Source organism: Alosa sapidissima, chromosome 15 (assembly GCF_018492685.1).
Source record: "Alosa sapidissima isolate fAloSap1 chromosome 15, fAloSap1.pri, whole genome shotgun sequence".
Taxonomy (NCBI): Eukaryota; Metazoa; Chordata; class Actinopteri; order Clupeiformes; family Clupeidae; genus Alosa; species Alosa sapidissima.
Genome location: NC_055971.1, coordinates 23,318,616 through 23,341,598, shown reverse-complemented (window position 1 = coordinate 23,341,598; position 22,983 = coordinate 23,318,616). Strand labels below are relative to the sequence as shown.

Sequence of the window (22,983 nt, the reverse complement as noted above, 5' to 3'; positions counted from 1 at the left end):
GCCCCTGCCATCCGTTTTAAACAAAGAAAAGAAATAATAAATATAACATTGTTTATACTACTGCCTCTGTCCTCATCCATTTAGTTGGATAAACCTGAGGGCCCTGTCACAGAATATATACTGATCCACCTTCTCTGGAGCCTCCAGTGGTAATGTAGAGCACATGCCTGTGAATAGCCCACGTCACCTCAAAGAGGTCAAAAACACTGTGTATGCTAGCACAAGTAGAGTCAGAATTTCACATGATAAAATGTTCAGTCTCCATGAGCTGGCATACCAGCTTCCAGGTTTTGTTTGGCACATTTCAAGCTTTCCAGACCTTCTGGTTTTTCAGGGATGCTAGAAATGATAGATTTAGCACGCACCAACGTGTAACAGAGGCGAACTGAGCTAGCATGCTAGTTGCGCGTGTAAATCTTCACACCCCTAACCTTTAGAATGCTTCGAACCGCTGAATTGGAAGCCTGGGCTTTTAGCTCAGTGGTTAGAGCATTCGACTCCCATGCCGGTGTGTGTTGAGGTGGCGAGTTCGAGGGCCGCGAGCGGCGGACGAACCTACCTCTGTTACAGTGGTGCCGTAGACCCGGATCATGGGAGGTGAGTGTAATGGAGGTGAACTGAGCTAGCATGCTAGTTGCGTGTGTCTCACCCTAACCTTAAGAATGCTTCTAACCACTGAGTTGGAAGCCTGGGCTTTTAGCTCAGTGGTTAGAGTGTTCGACTCCCATGCCGGTGTGTGTTGAGGTGGCAGGTTCGAGGCCCGTGTGCGGCAAACAAACCGACCTCCGACAGAAGCAATCAATTGTAGCTACCCTCAAATGCTGAGCTATGACACCACATTTCAAATGGGAGTTGTAATAACACCTCATCATGTAATAACACATTTTCACGTCCTCATGTAATAATTGGCACATTTTGTAATAATCTGCCGCATTCTATAATAAACTTTGAATGCAATATGTAATACATTTTTAGTTGTTATTACAAAATGCAGGTGTTTCAAATGGATGAAAATGTAATATGGTGCATTATGTAATAATCACAACAGCCACAACTGCAACATTGTTACTAACGCTGACCTGGATTTCCTTATGGAGTCCAAATAATTTGTTGCAAATTCAACATCAGTGTTCTATTCTTTCCCCCTCTGTCGAACTGATATTACTAGAGCCCGTCTACAGTTTAATATCCTACAATTGCAGCGTTTAGTAGTTAGTTAATATGGATATAAGGAGCTATTTTTTTTTTTGGGGGGGGGCAGCCAGTGCAAGAAGAGGTGGAGGGTGAGACATCATTTCCCCCAACCCCTGATAATACTTCCATCAGCTCAGGTTCATGAAAAAAGCAGTCAGTTCTAGCTTTGAATTAATGGTATGTATTACCAGCTAGCCAGCCTCTGCACCTTGTTAACTTTAAAGGGGTGGTTCAGGATTTTGGACATAGGACCTCATTAAGTTAGCAAGTGTGACATTTATCAGTGGAGACCATTTTCAACACGTTTCATCCAGTCCTTCTAGTTGCAGAGTTCGCAGTTGCTAGGCTAGCGCAAGTCATCAGTATGTGTTAGCCTGCCACTAAAAACAGTCTTACCCACTCCAAAGTACGCCCGAGGCAAATAAATAACGCCAGACAAACGATGCAAATGTCTGTGTTGATGTCAGTGTTTGTGTCACGCATCTGATTATATTTGATCATGGAACTGTGGGCCGATAGAAAAAAGAAAAAAAAAAACGTTTCCCTAATCAGAAAATAATTCCTAATTTGGTGCCATCAAACATAGAGGCATACAATTAAATGGTAGTGGTATGAGCATTAATTTAATGTCTGCATGATTAACAAAAACAATAAAAAAACTGAAACCACTATCACTAGATATCTAGATCAGTGATTCATGCCTATCTGCTCCGCCGTTTAGCCTACCATACACAAAAGCTGGTAATGTGTTTCCTAAATTTAGGCACAGTGCTTTTTAACAGACTTGTTAGCCTTCATATATGCGCTTTGATTTAAGCTACTTTTTAGGAAATTTGCTTTTTTAGAAATTAGTTTTTTTTTCCACAGAAACATAAGGCAAACAGTTCACAAAACAAGAAGTGACTCCAGGATTCATTAGAGGCAAGTAAAGCACAAAGTAGTATGCAAACAAAAAAAAAACCCTCTAATTTATCTTGAAAATGCAAGTAGAATATCATTGAGTAAATTAAGGCTTTCTATTTTTTTATTTCCTTGATAGTAATAAGAACATTAGGAGGCTAGTTGTTTCTAAGTACAGCACCTGTATTGTCCCTCAAGGGTTAGCTCCTGGCATTAATGTTTGTTATTGCAGGAGCCTTATGTGCTCTCTAGGGAATGCCTCAAAATTGCCCATCAAGGAATTACGCCACATGCAGTGGACTAATGACCTACCCCATAGGCATCACTGTCTGAATAAACAGATTGGTGTTTACTCAGATGGATATGTCTATCATTGTGTACTAGGCTGAAGTCCAGTATACCGCAATAATGATTGGTTAACAACATCAAAAACTTTTCATTTTACATCATACAAAAGTTTCATTGTATCGTGCTTAGCAGCCAAAGGCTGTATGAGGGTAGGCTTTTGATCATGTGATTTGCAAACATATTCAAACTGTAATAAATGCATTAGGAAATGCTACTTATGACAGCACTGGCTGCTCTTTATACAAGCATCAGTATAGTTTTCAAAACTAGTTAAAACAGTACACAAAATCCTTCAGACACCAATAACCAGAGGTGGTGATCCACCTGAAAAGACTATTGCTGCATTCCTGGATGTCGGAGGTTGTACTTTTAAGTCGGGATAGATCGACTTGCCCCAAGCTTAGAATTCGGAACACCGAGTGCAATTCTGTTGTAGCCTACTTTTTCCCAGTAGGTCAGAATTCTTGACTTCTGACTTTGTCATGTCAGTAGTCTCAAACTCCCAGTCTGTGGGTCAAATCCTGACCACTAAACATTGTGTGGTACCTTGGTTGATTTAACAGTCCCTCCAGGATTGTGCAATGTTTCAGTCGCAACAAAGGACTTTTCTGGTTATGATAATAATCTAAAAAACAATCAAATTGTCTAATTTCTCCTGAAGCACCTCCAAACAAACAATGGCTCTGGTGGCGTGTAGATATCAGTCACAGTTGGGCAAAACAGGGTTTGACATTTGAAATTCACTAATAAGAATTTTAGGCCATTAAAAAGTCATAAAAACGTACAGATTTTCCCTACAAGGTCATAAATTACATTTAACCATTCATTCATTCATTGGTTCTACCCTGCCTTTTTCGGTCTCGAGGCCTTACATTCTCATGTTTGATAAAAGCAAAACAGAAAAAAACAAAAAAATTTTGTTCTTTCTGTAAAACCGAAATGGGGAAAACTTTCGGTGTCTGTTTCTGAAATCCGAAACGGGATAGTTTTAATGAAACAATGTTCGGTCGCCTAGGAGATGACCGAAACATTCTGGAGTGCGAGGTCAAGTCATTCATTCATTCACATCAATCAGTCAGTCGTCTGTCCCTCAGTCATCAGACAAATTAAACATTGTGAAATGGACAGCTACCTGCTTTTTCGAGGCACATGGCGGCTGCATTTCAGGCCAGATGACCTGTCAGTGGGGAAAATCACCCTCATTTTCAAGGTAAGACTTAAATTGTTACTGTTGTTAAAGGAGAATTCCGGTGTGATATAGAGCATCACAGTCCCGCCCACAGGAGTTTCCGGAAGTAAGAATTCAATGCAATTTCTCCATTGACAATTCGGGTATAAGCCATAAAAACTTAACTGCACATGGTAGACTCATAACCAGCTACGGCTGTACTAAGCGATTGTGTATGCTCATATAGACGCCAAAAGTTCACGGGGCACTAACCTTGTTTTGAGAGAAATGTATTTTATTCGCGATGTCTTGGATAAGTACTTCATTAACCACAATCTTGAACAATCCCACAGTGATGCCTCTGATTGGTGGAAAGGCCGTTAGGGTCATAGTTTGAAACTTAATCAGCGAAAATTGACAAACATGGCGGAGTCTTTTACTGCCTATGCCGAAATTCTTAATGTGAATAAAAACTTTCTAGACGAACATTGGTACTTGTATCAACAAGGATTGTGGTTTATATATCACACGAACTTAGTCAGGGCCAATACACCATCAAATAGAACACTGGAAATGCTAGTTTGAACACTTAACTTTTCAGTTAGCCGACAGGCTAATCATTAGCCTTTCAGACATTAGAATGTCATTATAATGCTGCTAACATTAGCCTACATACTGCAACACAGGTATGAAATATATTATGTTTTAGTGACCTTGTTGTTTCTATGAATATGAATTGTTGTTTATATGAAACATCAACTTAGTCGAGGCATAAAAAGCCCTGTATATCCCCATTAAGTACTAGGCTGGATGCTACCACCGGCTAGACACTGCAGTAAAATGGTTAGCAAACCGTCCATGCCCTCGTGAATATTTCACTGTTTCAAGGACGAAATCAAGAGTGTCCAAAGGGGTGAAAACCACTTTAAATCGGGTCACATTATTGACTGTTGTGTGTCGAGGGTCAGCTTGTGGGTTTTATAAGGGCCAGCATGAGGGACAAGACCTATCAAACCTACGAAGTTGTGTGGCGAGTTTTGCAGGAAGGTTGGTAATGCTAGTTAACATTAGCTAGGCTACTGTAGCCTTCATACTGTACGAGCCATATCATCAATCATTAACCTAGAAATACTTCTTCGTACATTTAATGAACATTTTGTGTAATAATTCACAGCAAGTTGTTAAAGTGAATATGGTGGTCCAAGAGCAGACCATGCACCGGTCCATGCATCAGGATGGCAGTCAGATATGAAGCACTGCACAATGTTGCTAACGTTAACGTTAACCGGTTTCACACACACACAATATAAAATACACGATGGTAAATATAACATTCAATACCAAAACACTATTATTTACACGATTACTCCTGAAATAACTGCTATTAACTATATCAAAATCATTGTTTGGAGGAAAGGGTTCGTGTGCTGCCGCCGGTTGGAAACATGGTTGGAAATGATTTCGCGCTGGTTCGTGCTGCTTATATATTTTTCAGTGAGGCGCAGTGGTTCCTTCGCTCGGAAATAAAAATATGTACACAGTCTTGTACCTTTGACTTTTTTTGGACTTTCTCTTCGAGTTTTCCAAAACGTCAATGGGAGAAATTAATGGGAAATTTACTTCCGGAAACTAAGCTCTCTCGGAGGAGGGGCGGGACTGTGATGCTCTATTGACCTAAAGTGTAGCCTGGTCGTTACCATCCTACGTACTTCCGCCCTAAATTTGATTTAGGTCTTGCACGTAGTCTTGCCCAACCCATATTATACGACTCGCGTGTAGCCGAGCCATTCAGCGAACTTGCCTGCCGAGTTGCTTGTAGTCCAGCGAAGCTTGTAGTTCAACAGCATAGTAACAATGGTGACGGAGGAAGAGACGCTAGAAGCTATCCGCGAAGTTGTCTCAACTCTCGAGGGCATCACACAATTAAAGCAGGAACAAGAGGCTTGTCTTGTCAATTTTATAAATGGCAAGGACGTCGTATAACTCTCCTTCCAACTGGCTTTGGGAAAAGTTTGATTTAACAGATGGTGATAACTAAACCTAAATGCACAAGTGTACTACATGCATCAGTACTTATCATGTTTTCAAATAAACGTTTGCTGCTTGTTATTCTCCCCCCTACTCTCAAATTACCTTTACAAAATCAATGCGCCAATGTTAGGCCTACTTAAGGAATGGAATGTTAGCTACTAGCTAGCCTACCGAGCGGGGCTCAAGGCGAGGCGGTGTGTCTCCGTGTTTGTGTTTGACAGACTGAGGCTAGCCTGTGGCCGAGCTGGGCTCAAGGCGAGGCTACCGTGCTTGTGGACAGTAACGTTAGCCACCGAGCGTGGCTCAAGGTGAGGCTGCGTTGTTTTATGCCGAACAACTGTTATTTAACCTGGAGCTTGCTCGGTTAAACTAACACGTAGGTCATCAGTACAATCCAACTTATCCGAGAGTGTAGTCTGAACAGCCCGTGGAGGACGAAGTAAGCTCCGTAGCTTCGACGAAGTCACCGGGCTGCGTAAAACAACAATCGTCTGATAAGCGGAAAGAAGAGATAACTGGCGTGTGACAAGAGCCGATATAATCTCGGTGACGTGACGCTTTTGGTATACAACTGTCTGTGGCTGACTGAGCCTGAACTCCGGCGCACAGCATATGTCATTACCAAACGTTGCTGATTGGTTAAAGGAACTCCAATGATTTTAAACCTCAAAATAAGCATCCACCCATTACGGAGACAGATTCTTATTACATTGTTCCAGACTGTATGACGAAGAGAAACGTAGTCACAGGCGGTTAGGACCAGGCTACCTAAAGTGTGTTGAAACATGATACAGAGTCTGATCTTAAACTGATCCTAAACTGATCCTGCTTCGGTCAGCGGGTAGGATACACCGAACTTGCAAGTGGGATATTCTTCCTACAGGCAGTAGGGGCGGGCGAGAGAGCCTTCATTCGCCCCGTAATGTCATTTAACCATATACCGACTTACGAAGATGATTAACACGAAAACGTTGCCTAGTGTCCCTTTAAAACAACCCTTAACATTCTTTTTCAAAACTGTGCAACTCACCGAGTGGTTAGTGGTGTTAGTTGGTTATTAAAATCAAATATGTCGGCGCAATGTATGATTTCCAGCCGTCTTATTTGCTATTGTGGAACTATTTTTTCAGACACCTCACCAACCGCGTATAAACTTATACTTATACTGTGATATCATGAGGCTACACGGCTCTCAGCGGGACAGTTCAGCAGTGCAAGGACACAATGTTATAATATAACGAAGGTTTGCATAGTCCAGGATGACCAGAATGTACTGATGTCCCCTGGAACTCTTCGGTAAGGGCCCAACGATGTCCAGTCCAATCCTCTCAAACGGGGTCTCGATAATGGGCAAGGGAATGAGCGGGTTTCTATATGTGGGCTTTGGCGCCACCCGCTGACACTCAGGGCAACCACGACAGTAGTTCTCGATCTCTTTGTGCACTCCTGGCCAAAAGAAGCGTCGCAAGATTCTTTCTTTCGTCTTCTCTACCCCTAGGTGAGCCCCTAGCGGGTGGGTGTGTGCTAGGTTGAGTACGGTGGCCCGGTGGGGCTGTGGTACGAGGAGCTGTTCATGCACCTCACCATTTTTCCGTACCACCTGATACACTAACCCCCGGTTTACTGCAAAATGGGGGTAGGTAGGGCTTGTCCTATCCCCTAGCACCACTCCCTCTATCACCTGCACATTTTTCAAAGCATTTGCAAGAGTGGGATCTTGTAACTGGGCTGTACCATACTGGCCTGTGAGAGGGGGAAGCTCTTTGGTGCCTTGGACGTCTTCCTCGCTGGAGATTGGAGCACTTCCTGGGACCATGTTCTCTTCCCCCGTGTCTGGACCAGTCTCTGAATCAGCCTGGGCACCTGCCATCCCTGCAAGAGCACAGGCTGGAGTGAGTGGTTCTGAGGGTTGTACTTGCGTATTCTCAGGATACGTCTTACCTCTCCGCTTCCGAGGTACTCGGGTCAGCCTCTCCTGAGTCTCCCTCCACAGTGGGTGAAAGGCTGGGCAGTCTCGTCCAATTAGGACAGGAACAGGTAGGGAATCAACCACACCCGCCGTCGTGAGGATGGTTCCCCTGGTGGTGGTCATTGCGAGTTCAGTGGTGGGGTAGTCTCTGGTGTATCCATGGACACAGGAAACCGTGAGGACTTTCCCTGGGGTCAGACACGATGCATCCACCAGATCCTTACGCACCAGGGTGACCCGGCTACCGGAATCTAGCAGAGCTTCCACATCATGGTGATTCACAGTCACCGGGCAGGTGGGGGGTCGTTCTTGGGCGCCATCTACGACTCCCACGAGCGAAGCAAAAAGGTGGGCGGGTGGTGAGCTGGAGGACTCATCAGTGGGCATAGGCTCACCTGCCGGTTTCCCACACTGCCAGGAGATGTGTCCCATCTCCCCACACCGGTAACACTGTCGGGTTTCACACTCCCGGTGTCCTCTTCCTGGTGCCGGCTGGTCTCTGGCTCCCCCTGGAGCCTGGACAGCTCCTGAAGTGGCTGGGTTGGAAACCTTGGGGCTCTTTGGACGGGCTCCTGCCGTCTGTGGCGGGGACGCACTCTGGGGCTCCTTTCTGGAAGCCCGAAGCATCTCTGCTGTGGCCTGGTACCTTTCCACAGCTTCCACGGTTAGGTCCGCTGTCGTCAAGGCCTGTTGACTGATGAGCCGTTTTGCCGCATAAGGCAGGGCCCGTAAGTACTTGTCCACCACAACGGCCTCCACTACTGCAGCTGCCGTACTCTTCTCCGGGTCCAGCCATTTCCGCGTGATCCGGACAAGTTCGTGCATCTGTGCACGAGGAGGCTGGTCTGGTTGAAAGGTCCAGCTGTGGAAACGCTGGGCCATGCCAAACTTGGTGAGCCCACTTCTGCTGAGGATCTCCGCCTGGTCCCGGACAGCATTCAGCGATTCCCCCGACAGAAAGGGGGCTAACAGTCCAACCCACTGTACCTTGGGCCACGCTTCCCTAGTGGCTGTAGCTTCAAAGGCGTGCAGGTACACCTCAACGTCATCTGTGGCCCCCCATCTTAGATATAAAATCACTCGCCCTTATTGGGCGGACATTACGAACGGCCAACTGTCTCTGCAATTGCAGTTCCTCGGTCTTCAGGAGGTTGGCTCTCTTTTGCTCCTCCGAGAGAGCCACGTTCGCTTGCGTCTGGGCTTGCTGGCCAGCCACCAGGGCTTTCAAAATGGCCTCCATTTTGTTTTGTGGGAGGTCTACGGCCAATTTGGAAAATTGGGATATCAACTGTTCAGTGTCCTCCTTTGACATGCACTATTAGCGCTTGAACTATGCCCGCATTCTCCACCATATGTGATATCATGAGAGGCTACACGGCTCTCAGCGGGACAGTTCAGCAGTGCAAGGACACAATGTTATAATATAACGAAGGTTTTTAATAAAGTTCTTGGGAATTAACAAAAAGGTATGCCAAGTTTAAAAGGGTAACTAAGGATAAGGTTGATCTTTCAACAGTCAAAAACTTAATGTCTCTTCAAACGTGAAATCATAGTCCCATTCCCTCAGGAAAATATCTTCTTGGAAACCGGTCTTCAGCTTTACTTTAGTCAGCGCCGCAGCCCGTGGCCAATCCAGCGGTAAGTATTCCAGTCTTCAAGTACTTGACGTGGAAAGTGCTACTTCGACGGTCTGTAGCTTCTCTGAGAGCACAACTTGGAGCTTGTCTCCCAAACCCCACTCTGACGCCAACTGTGTCTCTGCGCCTTAAAAAAGCCCTTCAGCTCATCAGGCCCTGATCGGTCTCAGGTGTGTTGGGATCTCGTGTGTTGAGGGGTGGAGTTTCCAACTCCACCAGCAGATGGAGCCAAAGCTGTCCGTGACTGCAGCCATCTCAGGGGAGTGTAGCGCCCCTCCAGGACGCAGCCTCTCGTGACATCACAATACTATATTATACTTAAAGGTGCCATGTGTAATGTCTGGCAAAAAATCAATTCATACTCCACATTCCATAAAAGATGGGGCAGTATACCTCCAGAAAGTGAGTTTGTCTACCCTAGAGTAACAACTGAGACACGTGTATTGCAGTTTGGCTGGCGGTTATGTTACCTGCATACTGCCTCCCATGGCTGAAACTGGTATTATGACACTTGTCGGGCTGTGGCTAGTAATTTAGCATGCTAATTCAGGTTGATATCTCTTCAGCACTATACCTTGTCATTTTTTTAATGACATCATCACCCTTATTTCCTTCCATTCTTTTGATGCGTGTAGCTCATTTTTTGGATATTTTTACCTCAATTCTTACACATGGCACCTTTAAGCCTGAAGCATAGACGGTGGCGCAGTAATATCAACGTGCAATGAGTCTTCCAACAGAAATCAATGGGATTTTACAAAATGCCAAATAAAACACGACAGAAACTGTATTTCGCTACGCTACTTGTTTTGGAACATCAACAAACACCACTAACCACTCGGTGAGTTGCAGTTTTAAAAACGAACGTTAAGGGTAGTTTTAGGACATGTTTGAGCATGCCTGTAGGCAGCCACTCTGACTAGTCAAAGGCGATTCAAAACGAGTCGAGACAGGACCAATCATCAAAATTTCGGTGTCCACCACTCTAGTTCATCCAAAACAAACCAGAAAAGGGACTCAAAGTGCTAAATACCGGAACACTTTTCCTTTAAGAGTGGAGAGGCTCTCCGTAGACGGGCTCTGGTGTTGCCAACTATTTAAAATGGAAAGTAGCTAAAGCCAGCTCCAAAAGTCGCTAAATGTCGGTAGATGACTCAATGTACCCTTTACGACAATGGCTATATTTTGGATATATTTAGTCTACATAATATAGACTTAAATGTCACTCGGACAGGCCGATAGATTTTTTTTTTTACTTTTAAGCTATGTGGCAGTGAAGCTACATAGCTTAAACGAATGCTAGGTTTTTCTAACATGTATGTTCGATTTTTAACTATATGCTTTGCTTGTGAATGAAGTTGTAGCCTACTTCCTTTGTTCAATGTTATTGTTAAACGATGCTGGCAAGCATGTCCCTGTTTCCCTGTCATCATTGCTCTCTCTCGTTGACTCTCTCGTTGTAATTTCACCCGAAGTTGCTGCACCTTCCAATGAGCGTTGTCTGAGCTGTAATAGTAAAAGTATTCTTTGCAATAAAACGGGCTGATACTACATACAGTGAGCAGTGCTTCGAATTGGCCAGCTTCACTCGCGGTCCGCACGTGGGATCACGCGGTATCACGCGACTTTAATTTGTATTTTTCCAGTGAGACGCTGCAACAACCCAAACAACCGGTAGATGGCTCAAGTGAGCAGGGTGTGTCGTAAAAAGAAATGGAGCCTGGAAAACCCTACACAGACTTCACTACAGACTTTAGCAGACTGGTTTAGAAATAATGTAATAGCCAGAAATATGCCTGCCCTAATAAAGAAATATTTGGTTAACTGCGAGTGAATCCCGTTTGCAGCCGTAGAGACGCAGGACAAATTAAACATTCTGGTTTTCTCCGAGTGCAACGATGATAGACAGACATCATTTGGACAAAATATAGAGTATTAACCTCCGTTGCTCAGCCAAATGCCTTCCTGTTACGTCCTGTTATCACGGAGTTAGGCCTACAGGCGATAAACGATTTTTGATGGTCACAAGTTTACTTCATTAGGGACTGTTCGTTATTTATTTAAGGGGCTACCGGAGGAGTTTGGGGAGCATTAGTCCAAAAAGACGTGACCCTCCCTCGCCAGCAATACATTGTTCTATGACCCTCCAAAGTGATTATGAAAAAATCACTGTCAACTTTTTCCGGGTTTATCGCCTACTGTATTTTAACGTTTTCACATATTTGGCCATAAGCCGTTTATCATAGGCTATCACGAAACCAAACTACAAAGGCGAACACTTTAACAGGGGGAATTAATTGGGCATGAATCATGCTGAACGCTATTTCGCTACCTTAGAATAATAAGGTTCTATCTGCGTTTTGAGTAGGTACAACCGGGACGATTGAAACGGGGACGAATGAAACATTCCGGTTTTCTCCGAGTGCAACGATGATAGACAGTCATCATTTGGACAAAACATGGAGCATATTAACCTCCGTTGCTCAGCCAAATGCCTTCCTGTTACGTCCTGGTATCACGGAGTTACGAGCGATAAACGATTTTTGATGGTCACAAGTTTACTTCATTAGCGGTTTATTTTTTTGGATTATTAAAGAGTGTTTTTCATTTAAAGGTTTGACTTCGTGCTTATTCAGTAGAGCATTTAGTGCTCTCCCCAATCCCAGACGTTCACATTGCATGTTTGTTTGTAATGGATGCAACCGCGAGATAGGCTATGCGTTTGACAATAAGTTGTTAACAGAACCAAGACATATAGCCCAGCAGCAATCTAGGGACTGATCGTTATTTATTGAAGGGGCCACCGGAGGAATTTTGAGTGCTTCAGTTGGAAGTTGCATGACCCTCTCTTGCCTGCTAGAAATTGTTCAATGACCCTCCGACAGAATTGTTAAAAAAAGACATGACCCTCCCCTGCCAATTGTCTTCCGCCCGCGCCACAACCACACACTTTGTGATAACATTCTTAAATCAATCTTTCCCGTGAGCTTGCATGCTACCAGTCCTTCCTTTTCAAATGTGTTGCGCCTGTTTGCACAATTTCACAAATAATCATATGTGATTAATAGTATGACAAATAATCCCTGTGCACGGGGACCGAAACAATGCATGCCAACTTTTTCCGTGTTTATCACGTATTTTAACTTTCCCCGCTGTCTTGCCGTTTTAATGTTTTCCCGTAGAATATCCTATATTTTAATACTCTCATAACAGCCCTGCCATCGGGCCTGTCTCTGTGTTGCCCTGTTGCTACCCCTTGCCCTTCCAACGAAACAGATGTCTTCAAATCATCGTTTTCCTTGCTTGAAGGCGAACTTAGAGTGATGTTAACCTATTTAAGTTTAACGGCGCGATTGCCGTGAGCGCACGATTCATTGGCGCTTGCATGTTCGGCCTTATGTCTACGTGCGCACCTGAGGCTACTCAGCTGCAAGAGAAATAATTTCCCCTCTTTGTATGTTCACTGCAAGTTGGCCTACCATAACTTACCAACTCTGCACTGTAGACTGGCTATTTATATTTTTCTGTGAAATAAGCAAATGTATTTGTTCAACTTTATGAAGCAGAATTACGCATAGGGTACTTGGAACATAATACATTTGACAAAGGACAGATGAATGTTGCTAGTGACAAAATATTAACTTTCAGTGTTTTACGATGTCTTTGTCATGGGGAAGTGTTTTTCCCCATGCATTTATTCTAGGTTACTGCCGTGAGAAGCGGGTTCTGTGTTTCGTTCATGTCAGTGACTGACGCGAGAGAAGCGGGGTCTGTGTTGTGTTGTGTTGCGTTGCGTTAATTTATTTTCATTGGGCATACCGTGCCGTGCCGTCCACAGCTCTTCAGTTCTGACAAAGCCAAAATTACTCCTTTTGAAACAATGAGTGCAGGGGGGGGGGGGTCCCAAGCAGCTTTCAGCCATAAGGCTACTTTGAGAACATTTCAATTCACCCGACACTAATATTCAAAATGTTAAACTATTTCGGCATAGCCTATAAAGCAGTTTAATTAAATGGAATGTTAGTTGTAAACAAACGAGCTACTTGGTGAGGCTTGGCCTCACAGATGCGCTCGTGCCTTAGATGGCAGGAAAAATCTTCACGATAGGCCTATTAACTAACCACCCGATTCACGTTGGCTGGGGGGAAGGGGGGCCATCAGACAATTGTGCCCAGTTAATCCGGCCCTTCCCCCAAAAAATCACACCTTCCCACCTCTGACAGCTTAAAAGAAGTCAAGAGGACTCCTTACTCACAGACCTATTCACAAACCTGCGGTTTTGAAATCCTATGCAGCTACAGGAGCTTCCAATCGCGAGGAAGCAATTTTGCATTGTAGGCATAACTAACATGCAATAACGCCGCCAACAACAACCAAAACTAGGCTAATCATTGTCAACATGTAAATTAAATGTAACATTATTGTGAATCAAATTAAAATGTTCTCTTTTGCAAACGTAGGCATAGTAACAGAATAATTTAATAATGTTACAAGATACTACATCAATCCGTATGTTTCATTGGGCTACTAGGCTATTTGTTTTGCCTTGATTCATTTAAGCTAGGCCTTTTTATTCAGGGGCCATATTCACAAAGAATTTTAAGGCTAAAAGTAGCTCCTAACTGGCGAATTTAGGAGCAACTCCTAAAAATAATGGGCGTGTCACTCCTAACTTTAGGACTCCTAATTTTTTCACAAAAAGTAATTCACGAAGCATTTTAGACCTAAAAGTAGCACCTAAGTCTGGGACAGCTTAAGTCGAGAGGACTCCTAACTCACTAAGACCTATTCATAAACAGCTTTTTTGTGGCATTTTACGTTGTGATGTTTTGAAATAGCCTATGCGCAACAGGAGCTTCCAATTGCGGGGGAACAATTTTGCATTCATAAAAGGGATGCAATAACGCCACCAACAACAACACAAACTACTCATTGTTAACATGGAAATGAAATGTAACGTTTCATTGTGAATCAAATTAAAATGTTCTCCTCTTTGCAAACGTAGCCTAGGGATATGGTGACAGATTAATTTAATAATGTTGCAAAGGTAGGCTACTGCATCAATCCATAGGCCCATGTTTCATTAGGCTACTAAGCTATTTGTTTTGCCTTACTCTTTATTCATTTAGGCTAGGCCTTTTTATTCAGTTATTAATCATCTTCCGTCCTTTGCACTACTTGTGTAGCGCACGCATTCTCCGACCTGTCACCTGTCAGTCATCATCGGAAGAGAGGTGTTTGGAATTACCGCGTTACAATCGTCAGCCAATCAAGGTGGTCACTTCAGTCAAGCTCGTGCATGAGTAATGACGTCACCCATAGCCACGAAGACTCACTCCTAGTTTAGGAGTTGTCTGAAAGGCTTTGTGAATAACTTTTAAGAGAAAACTCCAATCTAAAATCTTTAAGTGCAATTTAGGAGTAGCCTACTCCTAGTAGTAAGATAAAAGCCTTTGTGAATAGCCTACGACCCCAGTTATTCATCATCTTCCGTCCTTGTGTAGCGCACGCATTCTGAGACCTGTCACTCATCATCGTAAGGGAGGTGTTTGGAATCATGCCCGCGTTACAATCATCAGCCAATCAAGGTGGTCACGCTTGCCCATTTACCCAAATTAATGGTCGAATATTACTGATGATCATTGTTATTTAAGAACATGCAGTGTGCGTAGGGTACCAAAACATCTTGCTCGTAAAAAAGCATCATAACGCACATTCTGGCGGGTCTGTTATTTACTGTAGGCTGCGCAAACCACATGCCTTTATTTTGGGCAAGCCTGCATTCATTCAACCTTTATTTATTCTCGGAGGGTCATTGAGGGAAGCCCTCATTTTCAATGAAGCCGAAATTACAGAAGCGAAGCAAAGCGCTCCACAAACAAGACAACATTCGAGGCCTTCTGTTGAAGAATTGTATATAAAGCCTGCGCTGACAGTAATCCTCCTGCCCCTGATAGGCCTTCCACAGCTGTGGATAGTGTGGAATGTTCAAGTAATAACACAATCCAATGTGTGTCTCAATTGTCCCCCGCTGACCACCTCACACATTTCTCTAGATTTTGCAACGAACTTACATGACACAATGCCATAAAATATGCCAGTTTTAGGACACAGAATAATGTTTGTAATGATACCAGGTAGGCCAGGTATTGTCGAAGGTGCATGGTGAAGTGAAATTCTTACTTTGGAAAACAAACATTTGCCGATATCATCGCCGATCATCAGAATATTACAACAGATTCTATGTTCTGGACTGTAGGTAACTTGTTAAGCCAGTGGTTCTCAAACTTTTATTTCATTCCCCACTTTGATCAAGGGGCATGACTGATGATAGTGGAGATAACGTGTTAAGCCAGTGGTTCTCAAACTTTTATTTCATTCCCCACTTTGATCAAGGGGCATGACTGATGATAGTGGAGATAACGTGTTATCCCGAGGCTTTTGCAAGTCAGCATCTTCGACGGTAGTCTATTAAAAATATAAGTTTTCGATGTCCCAAACGGAGAGCCATACTTTATTGTTTTTAACGATCTCTGTTACTCACAAAAATGTAGGCATGGGGACATGATGAAGTAGGTTATCAAACTGTCGTGTGTTAAATTATTGTGATTACGAGCCAGTGGTTTTCAAACATTATGCGTGACTCGGACATCTAACTAAATGCAACAGGCTCATATCGTCCTCGCATTCGCAAAATGAGGACCAGTGTTTTGTCAAATTGCAAATAGCTATTCGTTTTAACTATGTTTTTACAAAAAGCACTTCATACTATCTTAATCTTGGAATATGGGGAGGGAAGTGGCGCCTCTGCAGTCAGCCAAATATGAATGTAATTCTGCGGCATAAAGCAGATGTAATTGTTTATTGTACAAAAAAATAAAAATGACATGTCAAGCAGTCAATTGACTACATTGCAGTCAAGAAGTAGGCCAAATTAATTTACGAAACCAAAACGTGGGTCATAGTTGTCTAAGCCTCTATTGCGTAGCCTGTTAAAAACGTAGCCAGATAGTATTAAATCGGCAACAATATTGTTTTCTGCAGAAGCCTACCCAAGGCTACAGATTAATTCTGAACAGTTATTTCTCTACTGGCTCAATTATCACACCACTGTTTTGATTTGCGTAGTTGCGTTAACCCAAACACTGACAATAATGTAGACAGCAAATTTCGATTTTCGTGTAGTCAAGCCTTAAGCCATACCCAAGTAGCCTAAATCGAGGTAATGTTTAATTATGCCTGATTTATTTTGTTATTGAATTCGTAGGCTGGGATTACTCTCGGCAACAATTATGTAAGGGACGGCAGGCAGAGCGATGTACAGTGGCAGAGCGACGCACAGTGGCTGAAAGTGGTACTAAAGCTTCACGCAGCTTCACGCAGGATATTAAGTGACACATACACGCAAGACGGTGGAAATACGGGACCGGTGGAAATAGGGGGAGTTACGATAGCAGCTATAGCAGCTAACTTATATTTAAAGTGGCTGCTAAAAACCATGCAGGCTAACGTGAATGTTAGTAGGCCTAAATGGATCTTTAGTTTGTGAAGGGTAGTGTTAAGCCATCCTTACAACAGAAGACTTTGAAGATTTGGGAAAGATTCTTGAAAGATAGTATTTTGAGTAAAGCTTGAATGGGGGGCATTAGTTAAAAGACTCCAATCTTTCAAGAATCTTTCCCAAATCTTGACAAAGTATTCTGATGTATGGATCATTAGGCTACATGTTCTTCATCTCATAGCCCTTATTTAAGCTTACTTGTGCCAAGGTGTGTGTTTATTAAAGATGCATGTGAAGGTAGTAGTGCTTCAGTGATGGTCTTTTTATGTTATGTGTGTTTTACAGCATATTAATCTTCTCTGTTCCCTGTTTGCAGGTGGTGATTTGTGAGGACTGCTGCCCTGAGAACACAGAGTACATTCTGCATATGCCAAATCAATGTGTGCCACTTCCATAAAGGGGAAAAAAGTTTCTACCTGGAGAGTGTACTCACTGTTTGTGTGGAAAAACTAAACTTTAATGAAAGGTTGAACACATATTTTGTGTTTTCTTTGGAACATCAACAATGTTATATTTCTGATACAGATATTGTGACATATTTCTATAAATGTGACATAGCAGAACATTACATACATTTTGCAATATATTTACCTTATATGAGTGCAAATATATGTCCATAGACATATATTTGCAATATATTGGTATCCCTAGTATGCGTACAAATACATAACTTATCATATATTAACATACTGTATATGCAACTAACATATATTTGTAATATATTTGTATATCTGGGAAAATATATGTGACATATATAAAAACGGCCAATTTTGCTATATTTTGAAATATATTTGACATGTATGTGTATATATGTGACTTATATGTGTGAAGCATACATTGACATATAGATAATATATGTGATTTACATATATTGCCATATATCACATTTTTGTATGGGTATATTTTCTGCTAAAACATTAGGCTACATATTACGTCCAATGTAGGCTACTAAAGGACAATTAGGCTACACATTCACATCACAGTCAGGAATTATTTGAATAAGAGGGTAGACTAATAAGTCTTTTATTTAACAAGACGGTAGACTAATATGTGATAACTGTTTGGCTGACAGCCTTTAAAGTAGGCTCAATTTCATTTTCAGGGAAAGGTTTTTTTTATGTTTTAGCCTGTTACAGCAGGAATTAGTGACTGGCATGTGGGGGCGTGGCATCACGATGGTTGCTTTCCATCGTGATGCCTGTCAACCATCACGATGTCCATCGGCACAACCCTAAGGTAGCACTGACTTTTTTCTTTTCTTTTTTTCCATTCCAACACTACTCGGTGACCTCAAGAAATAGAGATCTATGAGAAAAATGGCCGGAGTTCACAAAATTCAGCCAATATGGAGAAATAATAATATATAACATATTCAATATATGGACAAAGTACATAATTCAAGACAATTTATGTCTTATTGTTATTAGAAAGTAAATATAGGCCAAAACAACATCAATTTGTTGACAATCCAAAGTAGGCTATATTAATTCCACATTGTGATCAAGTAACATGAATAAATATAGTAACTATAGTGATGGTAGATAAATAGTAGAAGAAAAGTAAAAGCAAGAGTAAATAAATAATAATGAAATAAAATATATTTACAGTCACAATGTGTCCACACAGGTAAAGCTGTTTGTATATTTCATTTCATTTAAGACCAGGATAATCAAACTAGGACATGGTTCAAACAACAATCATGCATTATTTCTAAGACAACACACTTTGTGTTTACAACTTTGTCTACATAGTACTTTTCGAATCTTTGGAAGTTGGAGGCCATAAATGAATGGGTTTAATAGTGGGGGAAGAATCAGAAATTGTATAGCCAACACATTACGTACACCAATTGGAAGATTTACTGAACCATCCCAGCTGTAAAATACATCAAACAATCCAGTCACAATATATATGACCATAACTACAATATGAGGCACACAAGTTTTACTGAACTTTGCTCTACCCTCACTAGATGATATACAAACATGGACAATATGAGCATAAGAAATTGAAATTAAAACAAACTGTATAAGATATACTGAAATAATCACCATACTCCATACCTGGTTGGCTATTGCTCGATAACACCCCAACATTAACATTGAAGGATTGTCACAGAATAGTTTATGGATGTGTGATCCACAAAAGGGTATTCTAGAAGTAAGGATAACAGCTATTGCTGTTACCAAATGAGAATAACCCCAGGCTAATACAAGCAACTTTAACACAGCACGTGGGAACATAATGCTGTGGTATTGCAGTGGTCTGCAAATTGCCACATAGCGGTCATATGACATCACTGTTAAAACTGTAATTTCACTTAATCCAGAGCAATAAATAACATACGTTTGAATCATGCACCAACTGTGGGCTATTGTGTGAATATCAGATTGCAAGTCCAGCAAAAATTTAGGGTAAAAACCAACAGTCCCGTAGAGTCCGTTTGCACACAGATTGCAGATGAAAATGTACATGGGCTCATGGAGACTTCTATCCACTGTCACAATACAAATCAAAGTTAAGTTGACTGTAATAATGAGGGTGTAAAGGACAAACACCAACAAGAAGTATTGATGCTTGTAAACTCCTGAGTCCTGCAGCCCAGAAAGAATAAAGAATTTAGAAGTAGATAAGTTCCCCATTACTTCAGGCATGTTTCACATGTAGCATCCACATACAATAATATACCAAGTAACATTTTATATTGTAAGACATAAAAGTATTTTTGATCAGTTATATTCACATATTGATGTTTGAAGCTGTATCTGAGAGTTGCAGTTCAGTGTCTACCTTTTGTTTTATGGTGAACACAGCATGGCTAATTTATACCTTAACCTCCACCTTAGAGACCTACCATATTTGGGTTTCCACTGATGAACACGGAAATACCACTGAAAGTACATGTACCATAGAGCAGTACATGACATGACCGTCACATGGTGTTGCCACCTGCTATGTGAATAAAAATAAAGCATTCCATCTCCATCCACTACAATTCCTATAAACAACACATCACATCTCTAGTAATATTTAGGCTACTTCAACATGGATGAACGTATTAATAGCATACGTAGATAAAAATTAGAAATGATATGATCTACCCTTAATTAACAAAGTTTTCATGAAGTCTGGAGGGGCATGCAATCTGTCGATATGACCAGCTATAACCCCCTAACACCTTTACCCATTACGCCATTCTTCATTACTTCATATAACAAACATATCTGAACAATTTTATGATGTCATAGTAGTATTTAATTGTTTTTTAATCACGGCTGAATGACCAGCAGCCTCATTTAATTACTGACGTAACTCAGTCTTTTGTGCCATTGGTTAACATTGTCAATGAAAGCAACGTCCCACATTAAACATAGAAGATGGTGGAGAAAAAAGCAAGAAAGAGGAGAATAAAGCTTTTAATTAAATTCAAATGGACATTTTATTATTTGTGTGAAAACATTTCCTTAATTAGCCTTCTTACATAAAATCATTGGTGAACCAAAACAGTGATATTGTACCATATTTGAGATGCATGCGCAACAGTTATCTCTAAAGATTGCTGTAGCCTACAGTGGTGGCAACTAGAGTTGCGAGTCAAGACATTGCTAAGGTGCAACTAGAGAGTTCAGAGTGCTCCAGACCACTCTTACCAACGAATGACATACAAAAGACATTCGTAGCAAAGTACCTTTTGGGAAATTCATGAAAATGTTAAGGTAGAGTTTAATGTTGAGCTTACAAACTACATAGCGCTACATAAGGCTTTGGGAAACCAGCCCATGTTTTTTTTCGGTCAGTGGTGTTATCATTTTTAGTCCGATTAAAATAGTATTTTCTTGACTACACGTCAGACCAAACATATTTTGACTTTGAAACCCGCTTGTGGGTGCGCAATTGGCGAAACGCAATCACTGCGTTTGGTATAAAATAGGAACTAGACTTGTGTCTGGCTTGATGCCAGGTGTAAGATAGCAAATGCAGTTTGAAATGTAGCTTTTGTAAATGGGTGTAAAACGTAAGTAAGGATGTAAGGAATTCTGTATGTAAGGAATTGTTTTCACTTATGTTCTTACAATTCCCACATAACATTAGATACAAGGCTTAGGTTACATTAAAATGTTGTCCGTCTATAGGTAGATCGAACTTTGTTACTGATAGGCTCAAAGGTGGAATAATTTTATTAAAATAATTTTATTCACAGTTTGCATCCCTGTAACTAATTCTAACTAACTAGGCCAACCTTTACATACTGATAATGGGTCATCAGCCGGGAGCCACCCTTCATTCAATCTCAATGTCTCGTTTTAAATGTCATGGCCCTCGGAAGTCTACCAAGTGTGGAAATACATTGAGCCTCGTAAATGGTGTAAAACAGTGATTTATTTGCATGGCTAGCCCGATGCCGAAGCACCACTATTGAAAAAGCTGTTGGTAGCATCGGCTAACTAGCGCCAGATTTTGGAGTGCAGGGGACAAGCCGAGATGGGCTATGAGACATACGTTCACACTCGGCATCATGTTTCAATACACTTTAGGTCAATATCACACCGGAATTCTCCTTTAAAGTAACTTTGGTTACATGCTGCTATTCCGACATGCCGCTACTTAGACATTGGCGTCTAATTGTCGAAGTGGCGGCATTAACATTAATTTTCAAGCGTCCCACTACTGCAACATTTTTTTTCCATTGTCAGAGTAGCGACACTTGACCTTTTTTCAAACGTCCTGCCATTCCGACACGAGGTCATTAACAGTGGCGTAGCCAGGATTTGTCAACGGAGTGGACTTTTGCGAAGTAGGCTAGGCCTAGGGTGGGCCTTTATTTTTTTATTCCAATATGGGTAGTATAGCCTAGACCTACAGTAATCGTCCCAACTTTAAACAACACACGATTTCATCACAGATGACCATCAGACGATTCATGGCAAAAAAACAATAAAAGGCTACATTGATAAATAGCAGGGGCAACAGGATTGGATTCTATAATAGCCTACACACAAGAACTTCAACCGAAAGGTTAGTCGCGTCTCAAGGAGTCCAAGAGTGCGCCTCACACAAACCAGCTCCGTTGAACAGTGTATTTTTCGTGTTTAAGAGCTAAAAAAGTTGATTAGAGAGTCACATTTGAAATGTTGGGTAGCCTAAATTATATAGCCTATAGCGCGTGCATCTCAGAGGAAGAGATTTTGGAGAGAGAGAGGATTTAACCTAGGTGATCATTATTTGTGTCTGGTGGTAATTAGACTTGAGTATTTTCACTTTTATCACTTAACTACTTACTAATTAGCACTCTGGAACAAAGCGTCCGAAGGAGACAATGCAGACAGGAGATCTCTGAAGACTGTTGAATCTTTATTCACCGTATTGCAGTGATAATCCAGCCTAAACTATGTCCAGACCAGGTGTCAAGCAATAGGGTGATGTGAGATGTCATCAGCTGGTGCCCCCGATGAGATCTGACTAACAGGTGGCTGCGACCTATCTTTTATACTCCTTAACCTTGGGGTTGAGCCCTCTCGCCACCCTCGAAAGACACCTGCTGGCCTATCAGCATCCACCAAGGTTACGACTATTGGTGGAACCCATTGTCTCATCATGCATAAATTATATGCAAAACTGTCTTCTTCTGGGTTTTTCCCAGATTCTGTTTTTTTCCCAGTTGTAACAGGGCTTCTTATTTTGCCACGTGTTACTTGGCCTTGCTGTTACCACCATTACATCATCCAATTACATCATCCTCTCGCTCTCGACCATCTAGTTCACTGTGAACTCCTTCACCTCGACTATCTAGCCAGGTGTCACTGTGAACTCCTTCACCCCACTCCTTGACTGCTGGTCTGGTCTGTTTAAGATGTGTACAGGCCTTGAAGTCTCATAATAATTGCAGTAATATCACAGTTTATAAAAACCATACATGCATCCGTTAAGTCATAGTAATCCACCACAGATGCTTTGCTTTGGTCGGCAGTAAGATACACTGAACTTGCAAGCGGGATATTCTTCCTAAAGGCAGTAGGGGCGGGCGAGAGAGTCTTCATTCGCCCTGTAATGAGTCATTTAACCATATACCGACTTACGAAGATGAGTAATTAACACGAAAACGTTGCCTGGTGTCCCTTTAAGACATGTTTGAGCAGCAACTGGAATCAGAATTATTTTTGGAATCTGATCCCTT

General features: G+C 41.9%; 1 protein-coding gene across 1 annotated transcript; it reads right to left on the bottom strand.

Annotated features, from left to right (window-relative positions):
- Positions 1-18,098: 18,098 nt before the first annotated feature.
- Positions 18,099-19,450, bottom strand: LOC121683443 (olfactory receptor 2J2-like). Its single transcript, XM_042063079.1, has 3 exons — positions 19,022-19,450; positions 18,563-18,832; positions 18,099-18,113 (listed from the first exon to the last, which is right to left on the bottom strand). The coding sequence occupies exons 1-3, from the start codon at positions 19,448-19,450 to the stop codon at positions 18,099-18,101; spliced, it is 714 nt and encodes a 237-aa protein (XP_041919013.1).
- Between the last annotated feature and the right edge of the window lie 3,533 nt (positions 19,451-22,983).